The 14,010-nt window shown below is 41.2% G+C and overlaps 1 protein-coding gene across 2 annotated transcripts; it reads left to right on the top strand.

Moving 5' to 3' along the window:
• Positions 1-133: 133 nt before the first annotated feature.
• On the top strand, positions 134-12,520 carry BLOC1S6 (biogenesis of lysosomal organelles complex 1 subunit 6). 2 transcript variants are annotated; one of them, XR_010323097.1, is made up of 6 exons: positions 134-341; positions 4,466-4,607; positions 6,021-6,108; positions 9,352-9,438; positions 9,835-10,133; positions 11,600-12,520. XR_010323097.1 is itself a non-coding variant. In XM_064292009.1 (6 exons), the coding sequence occupies exons 1-5, from the start codon at positions 260-262 to the stop codon at positions 9,952-9,954; spliced, it is 519 nt and encodes a 172-aa protein (XP_064148079.1). In that variant the 5' UTR covers positions 134-259; the 3' UTR covers positions 9,955-9,970; positions 11,600-12,520. The 2 variants fall into 2 exon arrangements, 1 of the variants encoding a protein (XP_064148079.1); XM_064292009.1 differs by having other exon boundaries at positions 9,835-9,970.
• Positions 12,521-14,010: the final 1,490 nt, after the last annotated feature.

The raw sequence follows: 14,010 nt of genomic DNA, 5'->3' as shown, positions 1-14,010 counted from the left end.
CCGACACCGAGCCCCGGCTCCGAGCCCCGCCCACGCAGCCAGCTGGCACGCCCCCCGCCGGCTGTGACGTCGGCGCGTGGCTCCCGGGGCGCCGAGGGGCGGGCCCGCGGTCACGTGCGGTGAGCCTGCGCTTTCCGCCCCATCACTTCCGGGTGCGACCACCGCTTCTGTCCGGCCGGGCTCCTGGGGCGGTCGGCACGGCATTCCTTCTTCCGTCCGTTCTGGCTCCTGCCCCTTCCCTGCTCGCAGCCGGAGGGTCATGAGTGTCCCTGAGCCGCCGCCCCCGGACGGGGACCTGACCGGGCTGCCCGACGGCTCGGGGGCCGGGGAGCCGACGCCGGGTACGTGCTGCGGGCGGCGGGCCGAGGGCGAGAGGCCGGGAGCTGTGCCGAGTGGGCGGGCGTCCTGGGCCGCCGCGGCCCGGGGCTGAGGGGCGGCTCCGAGTCTCTGGCCCCTGCGTGGACGTGGGGACTCGCGCGGCCCTGCTGCCCCGTGGGCTGGGCGGGAACGGGAGTCTGGACGGGAAGCGGGCTTTGGGGGCGGTTGGTGGTGGGCTCCCGTGGAGTCCCGAGCGCCCTAGGTGGCGGCCGGGGGCGAAGCGTGAGTCGGAGAGCCCGTGTGGCCACCGTTGCTGCGCACCCGACTCCTGCTCGGCGACATCACCGCACCGCGTCCCTCCCGCTGTCTCGCGCGCTGGGTTCCGGGAGGGCGTCCCGCCCACGTGTCCTGAGGCGCCGTCGCGTGCGCTGGATGCCCTTGCTGCGCGTCTGGAGTGGCGCTGTTGGCGGCCGGTCCCCGGGAGAGCTGAGAAGCTGGTCGCCAGGTTATCTTCTGTGTTCTGTGGCTCGGGCGAGGAGCCCTAGACGGGGAGGGCTGCAGGGCTTTGGGGGCGTCTTTGCTGTTACCTCCGCTTCCAGAAATAGAACGGTTACCCCAAGATAATGCTCCCAGCTTTTTCCTGGCCCTGTTTTTACTCATCGATCTCCCTCGCTTCGGACCTTCCTAAATTGCCTCTAAAAACGACTTCCTTACATGTCTTTGGAGCCTGGGCACCTTTCCTACATCTTGCTTGTTTCTCCATCTGCTTCCTCGATACCTTAACTGGTTGTCCTGCGCTAACCTCACGGCTTGTACATAAATGAAAGCAAATGTCTGATCCTGTTGGTGCCGAGTCACCCCCACTTGAAACTTTAAAATGACACTCGACTGTTCTTTCTCTTTTGCCTTCTCCCTCTCTATTTACTCTAGGAAATTATACAGTTATTCATTCGTCTCTGTATTTACAGCCACAGTTGGAGGCTTGCCCACCTCCGGTCTCTTGCTCTTCCAACCCATCCATCCCACTGCAGCTCGTCGCTGCCCCAAGATAAAGCTGCGATCATGTCGCTCCTTTGCTCAGAAACCTTAAGCAGCCCCTCACTACTTGCTTAGTAAAGTTCAGGCTCATTAACATGGCCCTCCAGGGCCCTCATAGGCTGCTCACATGGTCTTATACTCTAGCCACCCCAGACTCGTTCCCCTTTATACAGCGATCCTTCCTTCGATAGTCCCGCTTTTCCTCATGCTGCTTGCTTTACCCAGATTGCATCCCTTCTGCTCCTGTCCCAGAATTCATACCTGTTTGGAAATTGTAATCATCATAGATCGTAGGTGGGGTTGTAAATTGGTGCTACCTCTTCAGAGCCAGTCATGCAGTATTTATTTCAAAAGTGCATAAACCCTTTGTCCCTGCAGTCTACTTCAGAGGATTTATCATACAGAAACAGTGACATGACTATGCAAAGACGAGCAAGGAAACTCGTTGCAACAGTGTTTGAAATAACAAAAACACTGAAAACATAGATGTCCGTGCTTGTAGAGGGCCCTCGAAAAAGAGGAAGAGTCTCAACAGGATGGATTGACACCGTGGCTGCCGCAGTGGCCCGTGCAGAATGACTGTGAACAGGGCGCAGGACCGGGCAGTGTTCTTCCTGTGATACACGGGGTTGCCGTGAGTCAGAACCGACTCGATGGCACCTAACAGCAACAGCAGCAGGGGACTGGTTAAACAAGTTACAGCAGAATTCTCTTCTGCTAAAAAGAGTGCAGGAAGTCCGTATGTGTTGATGTAGAAAAATATCTTAAGAGACATATTTTAGTGAAAAGTTGCAGAACAGTATGAGTCCTATTTCATTTGTGATAAAAACAAGTTCTATACCTGGGAGTGCAAAGACAGCTTCTGGAAGCCCTGTATGAAACTCCAGAGTGACTCCCTCTGGAGTCGGGGGTGAGAGGCAGTATTTTCACTTTTCAGTTTATGGCCCCCTCTGTAGTGTTTAAGGGAAACCCTAGTGGTGTAATGGTTAAGAACTACGGCTGCTCACCAAAAGGTCGTCGGGTTCGAATCCACTGGCTGCTCCTTGGAAACACTTCTGCTCTGTCCTGTAGGGTCGCTATGAGTCAGAATCGACTTGATGGCAGCGGTGTTTTGGTAGTATTTGTAAAGTTTTTACAATAAGTAATAGTTCTAAAAAAAGAAAAGGTGGGGAAAAAACAATTCTGGCCACTGTTCAAGTCTCAGCTGAAATGCCCGCCCTTTCTTTAGGAATCGTTGTCAGATTTAACAGATGAGTTTCTCTCCCCTGAGTTTCCAGAACGGTTTCCCTTTCTCTAATGGTGTCTGTTTATGAATCGCTTGGACTGAGCCTTTCCAGGGAAGCGGACCTGCCTTATTTATTGTGTTGTTGTCACCGCAGAACCTAGTACCCAATACAGATGTTTGGCAAGTGTTTCTTGTGTGATTAGGGCAGGGACTCAGCCTCCGTATCAGTAGTCTCCTGGAATACAGGACTCTGTACTTAGTAGCTAATGTGTGTTAGGCTATAAGTAACCGAGACTATTCTAGTGACTACCCAGAGACTGGCAGTCCATGGGTGAAGTTGTGTGTGTGTGTGTGTGTGTGTGTGATGTACAGTGATGTGATGTGTACTAGTTGCTGTTTTAAGTATCCTTATTTGTGTGATTCTGTTTTTCTGTAATATTTGTTTTCTGTATTTTAAGAAAATGGCTGTTGTTTACACTCTTATAACAATCAAGCCTTAAGCAGTGGTGCTAATTGCCAGATAGAATTTATTTTCTTCCCAGTATCCCTAAATGCTCCACTTCTCCCATTATGTTTTTATTTGTGAAGTACTTCACTTTTTATTTAACTTAATCTGTTCGCACGTTGCATTGCAACTTTGAGAACTTGAAAGTTTATGTATGTATTTCTCAGGCTTAAAAAAGTCATTTTATTTTGATTTGTCTAAAAGCTAATCTTGAATATGACAGCATGTCATTTTTCTCAGTCTTGCCAAAAACTGTACCTGGGACCTGTGCGGTAAACAATGTGTGGTGATAAATGTGTTCTATGTAATGTCCTAATTTGGTGTTATGGATTATTACCAAATTATGATTGAGGTATTTCAGAGTTTAATATTAATTAGAAAATGCTCTTAGAATATAGTTTTAGTATGTGACCATCTCACTTTTTTTTCTTTATCCTAAATCAGTGACTCTGAAATCTTAGAAACCTTTAATCGTACCCTGTTTAGAAACTGCTTTGGTTGGAGCAGTGGCTGATGGGTATTCATTTTAAATATTTGTGAATACCTGGCAAGCACTGTGTTTGTACAAAGGGAAAGTCTGAGGCATAGTTCTTGGCCTCGCATTTTGGAAGTATGGAAGACAAGATTTACATAAAAGATAATGATTTATACACTCTTTTCTATAATACCTTCAGGTGTTGAATCTTATGAGAAATTCTCTCTCCCCTTCCCTAACAAATGACAAAACAACCCCTCTTTTACATGTAGATACTGTGTTATGGTATATGTAAAATAATTGTTGATCCATATTTTTGCTTCCATTGAATAGAAAAAAATATTTTTAGACGTTGCATTTTGTTTATATAGTTTTTGCAGGCTTTTGAAAGCAAGAATGCTTTAGTTCAGTGAACTCAGACTCCTTTCAGAATGCATTTAAAATTATAAATGTCTACTCTGACAAATAGATACAAGGGCAGATTTGTGCATGTGCAAATGTTCTTTTACCCTAGTCATTCTTTTATGCTAATAGCTTAAAAACAGTTTTTGAAACCCTGGTGGCATAGTGGTTAAGAGCTACTTGGCTGCAAACCAAAGGCCAGCAGTTTGAATCCACCAGGTACTCTTTGGAAACCGTATGGGGCAGTTCTACTCTGTTGTAGGGTTGCTATGAGTTGGAATCGACTCAATGGCTAACGGTTTTTTTTTTTTTTAATCCGTTTTTTGAGAGAAAACCCAGAAGGTAAAAGTTAAAGAACACCTGTTTGTTGTTGGGAGAGTGAGTTTGTGCTCTGAACCCTACCGCCAGCATTCTTTTTTCCTTCCTACCTGCTCACTTCTCTCCCCTCTTCCTAACGGTATCAGTTAAAGACTTGCCTAATTTGATTTTTGCTTGGGGACAGATGTAAGTGACACTTCTCCGGATGAAGTATTGTTAGAGGCCTTGACCATAGAAGACAGAGCCGTGGAGCAGCTGGCAGAAGGGTTGCTCTCTCACTATTTGCCAGATCTGCAGAGATCAAAACAAGCCCTCCAGGAACTCACGTAAGCTAACAAAAAACCATTTATGCACTCATTTCCTTGTTGGCATAGGTCGTAATTTCCAATCTAAGTATAATAAACCCTGTGGGGCAGGTCTACCCTGTCCTTTGGGGTCGCTATGAGTCCAAATTGACTCGACGGGAACGGGTGTTTTTTTCTTTTGGTTTTATTAAGATGTATTTTGTAACGTTTCATCATAATCAAGTATCTGTGTATCATTAGTGATAGCAGATTGTGGTAGAGGATTACGTAGTGATCTAAATGGAAGAGAATGAATTGAATGTTCTTAGAGGAGTCTCTTCCCAAAGGACTCCTAAACCTTATCTAGACTCCGGATCATTATGTTATGAAGTACTGCGTGTTGGGATGTTGCAGGGCGGCTATACCCCTGTTTCTGAGTTGAGAAATTGCTTCCATAAGAGTCACACTTGTGTTCAGTTGATGGTTCAGATAAGTTGCCAAAGATCCGTAAGTTATGTTTTTTTTGAGATGACCTGTTTCAGAGGCACAGAGTACTAAGGTGCTCTTAAACTTGGGGAGTGGTGACAGCCTGTTTTTGTTGTTCTGCTTGTCTTGGATGGCAGACTTGCTGGGTTCTTTTATCATCTGTTGTGTATTTCACCTTCTGTGTTCTTCTCTAATCAGAGCTGAATGGACAAACTTCAAATATTTAAATATTCGAACTTGCGACATTGAGTTAGATGACCCCTCAATGTCACTCAGCCCTGTGATCGTAACAGTGGTTGAATTTGGAGAGGAATATGAGGGAAGTTGACTTTTCTTCCTCAATAGAATTTTAAAGAGGACACCTAGGCGGTATATGGTTTGACCTTCTCACTTTATAGATGAGGAAGTTTAGGCGCAGAGAAATGAACTGAGTGTCCAGGATCAAGCAGCTGGTTGTTGGCCGTGGGATCTTGTGGTTCCTAGTCCTGTGCTTTTTCCATCTTGCTCCTTGTTTGTTCCCTTTGAGCTGTTACTCATTGACACGGCATCTTTCCCAGCTCTGCTTTGAAAAGTAATTGCTCCTCATTTCCTTTATGAGAATATTGTAATAATAAATATATAGAAACATGGAGTTTTTTGGGCAAGATAGTATAAAAAACTTCTTTGGGGGGATAATATATAGAGTTGGCACAAATAATTTTAAATGATTTGTTTGTTTTAGTTATTAGAGTCTGAACATGAAGAATAAAAACATGTAATTACTGATTACCAGGACGTAGCTCTGGAGTGTTATTTTGAAAACAGGTTATGCTACATCAAGTAAGCTTTGGAGATGAGGTCTCTGCAAGCACTTTTATACGTTTCCAGCTTGTTTTTAACCTTTAACATGATCCAAGGTGAATGTGTTTCCTTTAATGAGCCAGTGCTTATAGTATCTAAGTTTATTTTGGCTGTGTGCTTTTGTTTCAGACAGAACCAAGTTGTACTATTAGACACACTGGAACAAGAGATTTCAAAATTTAAAGAATGTCATTCTATGTTGGATATTAATGCTTTGGTAAGTATGATTTGTGAAGTTGGCGTAGGACTGGGCAGTGTCCCGTTCTGTTGTACATAGGGTTGCTATGAGTTGGAACTGACTCAGTGGCACCTAACAGGTATGATTTAGGTTAGTGACCTCTAATTTTAAAGGTAGCTTAGGGCTAGCCTTCCAGCGTAGCTTTGTACTTACATAAGTTTAGGATCTTTTCCTCTAATTTTAAGTAATTATAATTTGTCTCTTAATTGGAGATCATGGTTTACTTTACTAGAACCTCCATTGTCAAGAATTATCTTTCAAATCTTGAACTTGTAATAGGAAATTTAACTTATTTATAAAAATCTGATCTGTTCATAATTAGAGACTTAGAAAGGAGAACTGGAATTAAGGAACTTTTGGTTACTGTTTTTACCTTTAAGGAAAATTTATCTTTATTGAGCTATCACTTGCGTCTTTTTTCCCTTTCAACTAGCGTTGTATTTCATCACATGGCATGTTCCTAATGGTGTGACTAACTTTGTGACCCTTTGATGATGATCACTTACATCTTTCAGTGTAAGTGACAGTGGATGAATTCCATCAAAAGCTCTATAGCTTTTTTAAAAATAATTTTATTTTTTATTGTTGAGAATATACACAGAAAAACACACCAATTCATACACAGTTTCTACATGTACAATTTGGTGACATTGGTTACATTCTTTGAGTTGTACAACTGTTCTCACCCTCCTTTTCTGAGTTTTTGCTCCCCCGTTAACGTAAACTCACCGCACCCTAAGGTTCCTATCTAATGTTCCAAGTTGCTGTTGTCGGTTTGATCCTGTAAAGATAGATCTTAAAAGAGCATAATGCTCAAGGCAGACATTATTTACTTGTCAGGCTAGGCTATTGTTTGGTTTTAAGAAGACTTTGGGGGATATTCTTGGTTTAAGATTTAAAGATTATCTCAGGGCTTGAGTTTTGGGGATTCCTCCAGCCTCAATGGCTTCAGAAAGTTTAGATTTTATGAGAACTTTATATTCTTTTCTGCATTTTCCCCCTTTTGATCTGGATTCTTCTGTAGCATCTTTGATCAGAATGTTCAGCAATGGTAGCGGGGCGCCATCCAGCACTTCTGGTCTCATGGCACAGGAGGTAGCTGTGCATGGAGCCAGTCAGCCACACATTCCATTTCCTCCTCCTCTTCCTGTCTCACCTTATTCATCTGTTGCTCCTGGCAAGTGCAGAGCAATTGTCGTTCCTTGGATGACACTGCAAGCTTTTAAGATCCCAGGTGCTGCGCAACAAACTAGGAGGTAGGAGAGAAGCACTAAACAAAACATGCTATTAGGCCAGTCAACTGGGATGGCCCTGGAAACCATGACCCTAAACCTCCAAACCAAGGAACCAAATCCCATGAGGTGTTTGGTTGCTCATAAGCAGCCTCAGCAGCTACTCTTTTTTTTTTTTTGTCATTGTAAATATACCTGTCACATAGCTTTTGCCAGTTCAACTTTGTACAAGTGTACAACTTATTGACGTCAATTATATTGATTGGCTGTGCAGCCCTACCCTTAATCAATGAGATTTTTCCATCACCGTAAACCAAAACTCAGTATTCCATGAACAGTAATCCCACCCTTTCCCCTTCTCTCCTGCTCCTGTTAACTGCTAATAAACTTTAGTCTCTGCACATTTGTCTATTCTTGTGAGTGACTTACTTCACTCAGCATGATGTCTTCAAGCTCCATCCATATCGTATGTAGCATGAGAAGCTCTGTCGCTTTCTGATAAGAATTGATACACTTAATTTTAAGAAACAGGATATTAAAAAAATAAGGAACTCGTGGTTACCTTTCTCTTCCCTCTTGAACATTAGAAATGGTTTGGTTTGCGTGATTGTGTGGATACTCACATATACCTCAAAAAAACGGACTTTTCGTTGGATGGTTAATTGTTGTTGGTTGCTGTTGATTCCAACTCGTGGCGGCCCCATGTGTGCTGACTAGAATGGTTCCAAGGTTGTGACCTTTCAGAAGCAGATTGCCAGGCCTGTCTTGTGAGGTGCCTGTGGGTGGGTTGGAACCACCGACCTTTCCGAGAATAGTCAGCTGCTCAACTGTTAGTGCCACCCAGGGACTCCTTTCATTGGGTAAATGTGGCTTATGCATGTGTTCCTTTTATAATCAAAAAGCAGAGTCCATTTTCTCTAGCACTAGACAGAGACCTGTGGTAGTGGATTTAAGACCTACTTACTAGTTACTAGTATGTGACTTCTCGTGAAGGAGATGGGTAAGGCTACCCTGATTTACATTTGTTTTTCCCAATCAAGTTCATGTTGCAATAGAACAAATATTTGTCCAATGAATGAACCAAACGGAATGTAGTATTGTTTATTCAGTGTGAAGGGGCAGGAGCTAAGTCTCCCTCTTCTTTCTTCTCTCAGCCCAGGAGTGGTTTTGATTATCAGCTAGGAATGGAAAACTAGAAGGCCCAAAGAGCTATAAAGAAGGTCTGTAAGCTTTAGAGCTCATCAAACTCTTCTGCAGTCATGTTAAAACGGCTACTGAACTTTCTCTCATTTCTTCTCTCTCCGTTACCTTGTCTGAGACTGAGGTGCTTTTTTCCTTCTCTCCTACCTAGCTAGGCCTGCATCATCCTCCCGTCTTCCCTTGACATGGGATTTCGCTTTAGGTAATGGAGGCTGGTTGAGATGTAAAGCCCATACTTAGAACTCCTTCGGAAGCAAAGTGTCCTCACAGAGACTGTTCTGCTTGGTCTGGCTTCAGAAGTCCAAGGAATGTGACTAGGTGTGGGCCACAGTCCTCTCGGGTCTCTCTGACCATAGCTTGGTTTTCCTGGTGGGTGGAGACTCTTCATGAAACTGTCCTTTGAACCCAGGCTTGGCCTCTGCTTGTAAAGACAGTAGAAATATTTCACTCTTCTTGAATGGAACTGCTAGTGTTATTGGGTAGTCTTACTGAGATTTTAGGATTATATTGCAGGTTTCTAAAGCAAAATGTCTATACAGTAAAGTATAAATGTCTGTTCTATGGTCAGTAACTCTCTTTATTAATCTGAGCTGAATCGTCATTAGGATTTTAATATTTCTGCTAATGGCTTAAATTAAATTTGTATTTTGGAATTAAGTAATGGAGAGAATTAAGACTTGTAAAAAATTGACCACCTTGGGAATAATGAGCTGTCATTTCGATATTGACGTATTTATCCATTTTGATATCTTGGCCTGTTTTGACTGACTTTTCACTTTTCCACCTTCAGTTCACTGAAGCTAAACACTATCATACCAAGTTAGTGAACATAAGAAAAGAGATGCTGATGCTTCATGAGAAGACGGCAAAGTTGAAAGTGAGTTGGAAATTCTTTGATATTCTTTATAAGAGCAGAGGTTTAATTTATTTTTCTTTACTGTTTGCGTTTTATATATCCATGTATGATAACATACTAGTTCATGGTACGTTATTGTCTTTTAAAATCTGTGTTTTATTGAACCTCACCTTAGCCCTGTCTACTTGGGCTGGTGGGCTCATGTTCTCTGGATATGTAGTAATTCCCACCTAATGAGAGCTGGGAGTAACTTTTTTTTTTAGATCAAGGGGACCTTAGAGTACCCAGAACTAATTTAAGTCAAATGTTAAATTTACTAATATATATTGATTACCTCAAAGCAAAGCACTATTATTTTTAATTTAGGCCATAACCTATAACGATTGTTCACTTGGTTTTTACATTTTTTTGACACAGAAAAGAGCACTTAAACTGCAGCAGAAAAGGCAGAAAGAGGAGTTGGAAAGGGAGCAGCAACGAGAGAAGGAATTTGAAAGAGAAAAGCAGTTAACTGCCAAACCAGCTAAGAGGACGTGAACACTTGAATGTGTCGGTGTGTGTGTGTGTTTTCTTTGCTTATCCCATAGTCTGGATTTACAACGACCCAAGTGTAACTGGAGTTAAGGTAGTGCCTTATTCCACTGTTACATCTTGAAATCCTTTTCGGGATCGCTGTGTCTCCTTAGCTTCATTGCAGCTATTTTTCTAAGGAGTAGGTATGATATTAACTCGGTTTTGATATTTATATGTAATTTTTTCAATATTTACTTGATTTTAAAATTTATTTTCGCCTTGAATCATTTATAAACTGGGAAATGATCTGATTATTACAATAATCTAGAATCTCAGTGGTTAAAAATTAGTATACAATTTTTAGCTTAATAGGTGTAGATTTGAAAGTTTCAGTTTCTTATTTTATGAGATGACTTGTCTTTCTGGCAATACAGTGCTGGCTTTTGGTAATTGTTTTTTCATTGCTTGGTCAGGAAGATAGGCCAGCTGTTTAATATCACTGGGAAAGAGGTGGTGTGAGCCTTTGTGAAGAACATGATAGAAAAGTGTGTACATGTGAAATAACAGCTTCTTAGACAAAGGATAAGTGAACAGGATGCCAGATGGATTCTCGTAACCATATACGCTGTCTGCTTCCTAAAGTCTGAAACCACGCTGAACCTTTCTTGTTGCTTTTTAAGTTCTTACGTAGCTTCTAGGTTCAAGGTTGATTACATCTGTTTCTAAGGTTTAGGGGGTTATGGAGCTATCACTCACTCAATATGCTTAAATATTATAATACTTAGTAACAGGCATCACCCACTGAGATACAGCTGTCAGGTAGCTAAGATAACCCAGATTTCCAGCTGGAAGGTCTGACTGGTAGTTCTGCCTGTCCTCTCAGTTCCTGTGTGGCCTTACATGTGGTTACTTTTTCTGTGCTTTTATAAATTACTAATGTGGAATTACATATACCAACTACCTACTTTATAGATAAGGACAGGAAGGGTCGAAAACTAGGAGATAGCTTCTTCACAAAAGAGGGAGCATGATGCTTCCAGTGCTTTCTAGATTTTTTCCCAGTATTATGTGTAGGAACTTATTATGTGAGGGAAATAGAAAGTTTTGTTGTTTAAAATCCAGGTGTATTATTTGCTATGTTACTATTATTTGATGTCTAACTGGTTTCCAATCTCTGTTACATAGGAAATGTTGAAAACCTGTAAAGATAGATGATTAGAATGTGTATCTTTTATATTCTGTGTTAGATTTTTGGCAAGGTGGAATCACTGCCTCTGACCATGTATCAGGCTAACGGTGGAAAAAGCATTAGATTTAAGTTGAGTGCGAAACATTGGTCTGTTTAAAAGTTTAAATACCTTGGTGATAGAGCCTTTCCCTCTTTAATAAATGAATTATGGTCTCAAAATTCGCTTGATGTCACCTTTATACTTAAGAATATAAATATATTTTATTTGAAAATGCCAAGTGTGGCCCCCGGGTGCTCGCTGGAAACCACCAAGGGCAGGATTCATTAGGGCTTGCAGGAGAGTGGCATTATATTAGCTGAATGTTCTCATTTATAACCTGCTAAAGGCTGGGCACTGTTTCCCAGACAGGTTTGTGGAGTCTGGACACCACTCTACATCTACTGAGTCAAATCTTTTTTTTTTTTTTCCATTTCCCCCAGGTGATTCTGGTGTACCCTAAAGATGAGGATCACTAGTCTGATGGTCAAGGTTCCCACACCAGACTGCATACTGTTATTACCTTGGAACTTTTAAAGAATACAGACACTCCTAGACCTCAGTAGTTCTAAGGTGGAGCCTGCAATCTGTATTTTTCGAAGAGCTTCCTAGATACTTATGATGCAGGGAACCCTTGGTCTAGGCTATCTAGTGATTTATATAAGCAGTGAAATAATTTAAAAACTATCCAGTAACTCTTGGGATTAATCTTATGAAATAAATTCTGGACCGTTGCTATTGATATAAATCAGATTTAAGACTGAACCCTAGCAGATGGGAAATAGATGTAGGATTCTGGTTAATTAATCGAACTTTTGTGAGCTGTATTAGATTATGTTTATTGAATGAATGGGCAAAATGTACATTTTCAGAATTGCATTATGTAAATTTTGAAAACTTTTAAAAATGTTAAAAAGAATAGATATATCAGGATCTACTATTTAATCAGAAGTACTGTTGATAATTAAAATCTAAAACTTTATCTGTATTTCAGTAACATAGAGATACTTCTTTACTGACTGAGCCTAAATGGAAATACTTAGACTTGCTGTATTTTTGCATAAGATAGTGAATTGGTGCTTGAGAGACTTCTGTTTTTTAGTTGGAAAAAATTGCCTTTGTTTTGAAACTGTATCACAAATGTACTGAACTAAAACGTTGGGATTTCATTTCGTATTTTACTTTGCAGTAGGTATCATGTAAATATGCAGATGTTGCATGTAATATAGATTGTGTTCACTGTGAGTTTTTGAGTGGATACATTTTACAAATATGCCAATTATACACCTTCATACAGTAGTCTGTTTCTCAGCTTGTAAATGATAACTACTTCTTATATATTTAATAAAAAAAAAGGCTCTGAATTACCCAGTGTTATTTATCAAGCACAATTCTGTACCTAGCATCATGTACTCCCCTTCATGAACATTATTTCAGACATTCTCCTCTTGCTTTTTTCCTGTGTCTTCTCAATGTTTGCCATGTTTATATATCTCAGAATGTCCAGTCTACTGATGAAATCCTTTTCAGAAAGACGATAGAAAGCGCTGTGAAAAAATTCTAACTGAAATAACCCAACTTCCAACCAGAGACGTAAAAGATCTATATAAAGAAAATGACAAGACACTACTGCAAGAAACCAAGACACCTACATAAGTGGAAAAACATACCTTGCTCATGGATAGGAAGACTCAACATTGTGAAGATGTCAATTCAACCCAAAGTGATCTACCAATACAATGCAGTACCTATCCAAATTCCAACAGCATTGTTTAATGAGATGGAGAAACAAATCATGAGCTTCATATGGAAAGGGAAGAGGCCCCGGATAAGTAAAGCATTACTGAAGAAGAAGAACAAAGTGGAAGGCCTCACACTACCTGATTTTAGGACCTATTATACTGCTTTGGTAGTCAGAACAGTCTGGTACTAGGACAACAACAGATACAAAGACTAATGGAACAGAATTGAGAATCTAGATGTAAATTCAACCACCTATGAGCAGCTGATATTTGACAAAGGCCCAAAGTCTGTTAAATGGGGAGAAGACAGTCTCTTTAACAAATGGTGCTGGCATAAGTGGATATCCATCTGCAAAATGAAACAAGACCTATACCTCACACCATGCACAAAAACTAACCCAAAATGGATCAAAGACCTAAATATAAAACCTAAAACAATAAAGATCATGGAAGAAAAAATAGGGACAACACTAAAAAAGGAGCCCTAATATGGGGCATAAACGGTATACAAAACATTACTAACAATGGACAAACACCAGAAGTGAAAGTAGATAACTGGCAGCTCCTAAAAATCTAACACTTATGCTCTTGCGAAGACTTCTTCAAAAGAGCAAAAAGATTACCTACACGCTGGGGAGAGGTTTTTGGCTACAACAATTTTGATCAGCATGTGATCTCTAAAATCTACATGAAACTTCAAAAACTGAACTACAAAAAGGCAAATAACCCAATTAAAAAATGGGCAAAGGATATGAACAGGCACTTTACCAAAGAAGACATTCAAGTGGCTAACAGATTTATGAGAAAATGCTCACAGTCATTAGCCATTAGAGAAATGCAAATCAAAACTACAATGAGATACCACCTCACCCCAACAAGGCTGGCATTAATCCAAAAAACACAAAATAATAAATGTTGGAGAGGTTGTAGAGAGACTGGAACACTTACACAGTGCTGGTGGGAATGTAAAATGGTACAACAACTTTGGAAATCGATTTGGCACTTCCTTAAAAAGCTAGAAATAGAACTACCGTGTGATCCAGCAGTCCTACTCCTTGAAATATATCCTAGGGAAATAAGAGCCTTCACACAAACAAATATATGCACACCCA

The sequence above is a fragment of the Loxodonta africana genome, chromosome 10, assembly GCF_030014295.1.
Source record: "Loxodonta africana isolate mLoxAfr1 chromosome 10, mLoxAfr1.hap2, whole genome shotgun sequence".
Taxonomy (NCBI): domain Eukaryota; kingdom Metazoa; phylum Chordata; class Mammalia; order Proboscidea; family Elephantidae; genus Loxodonta; species Loxodonta africana.
Note: the sequence above shows the minus strand (reverse complement) of the source record. Positions and strands in the feature narration are given on the sequence as shown.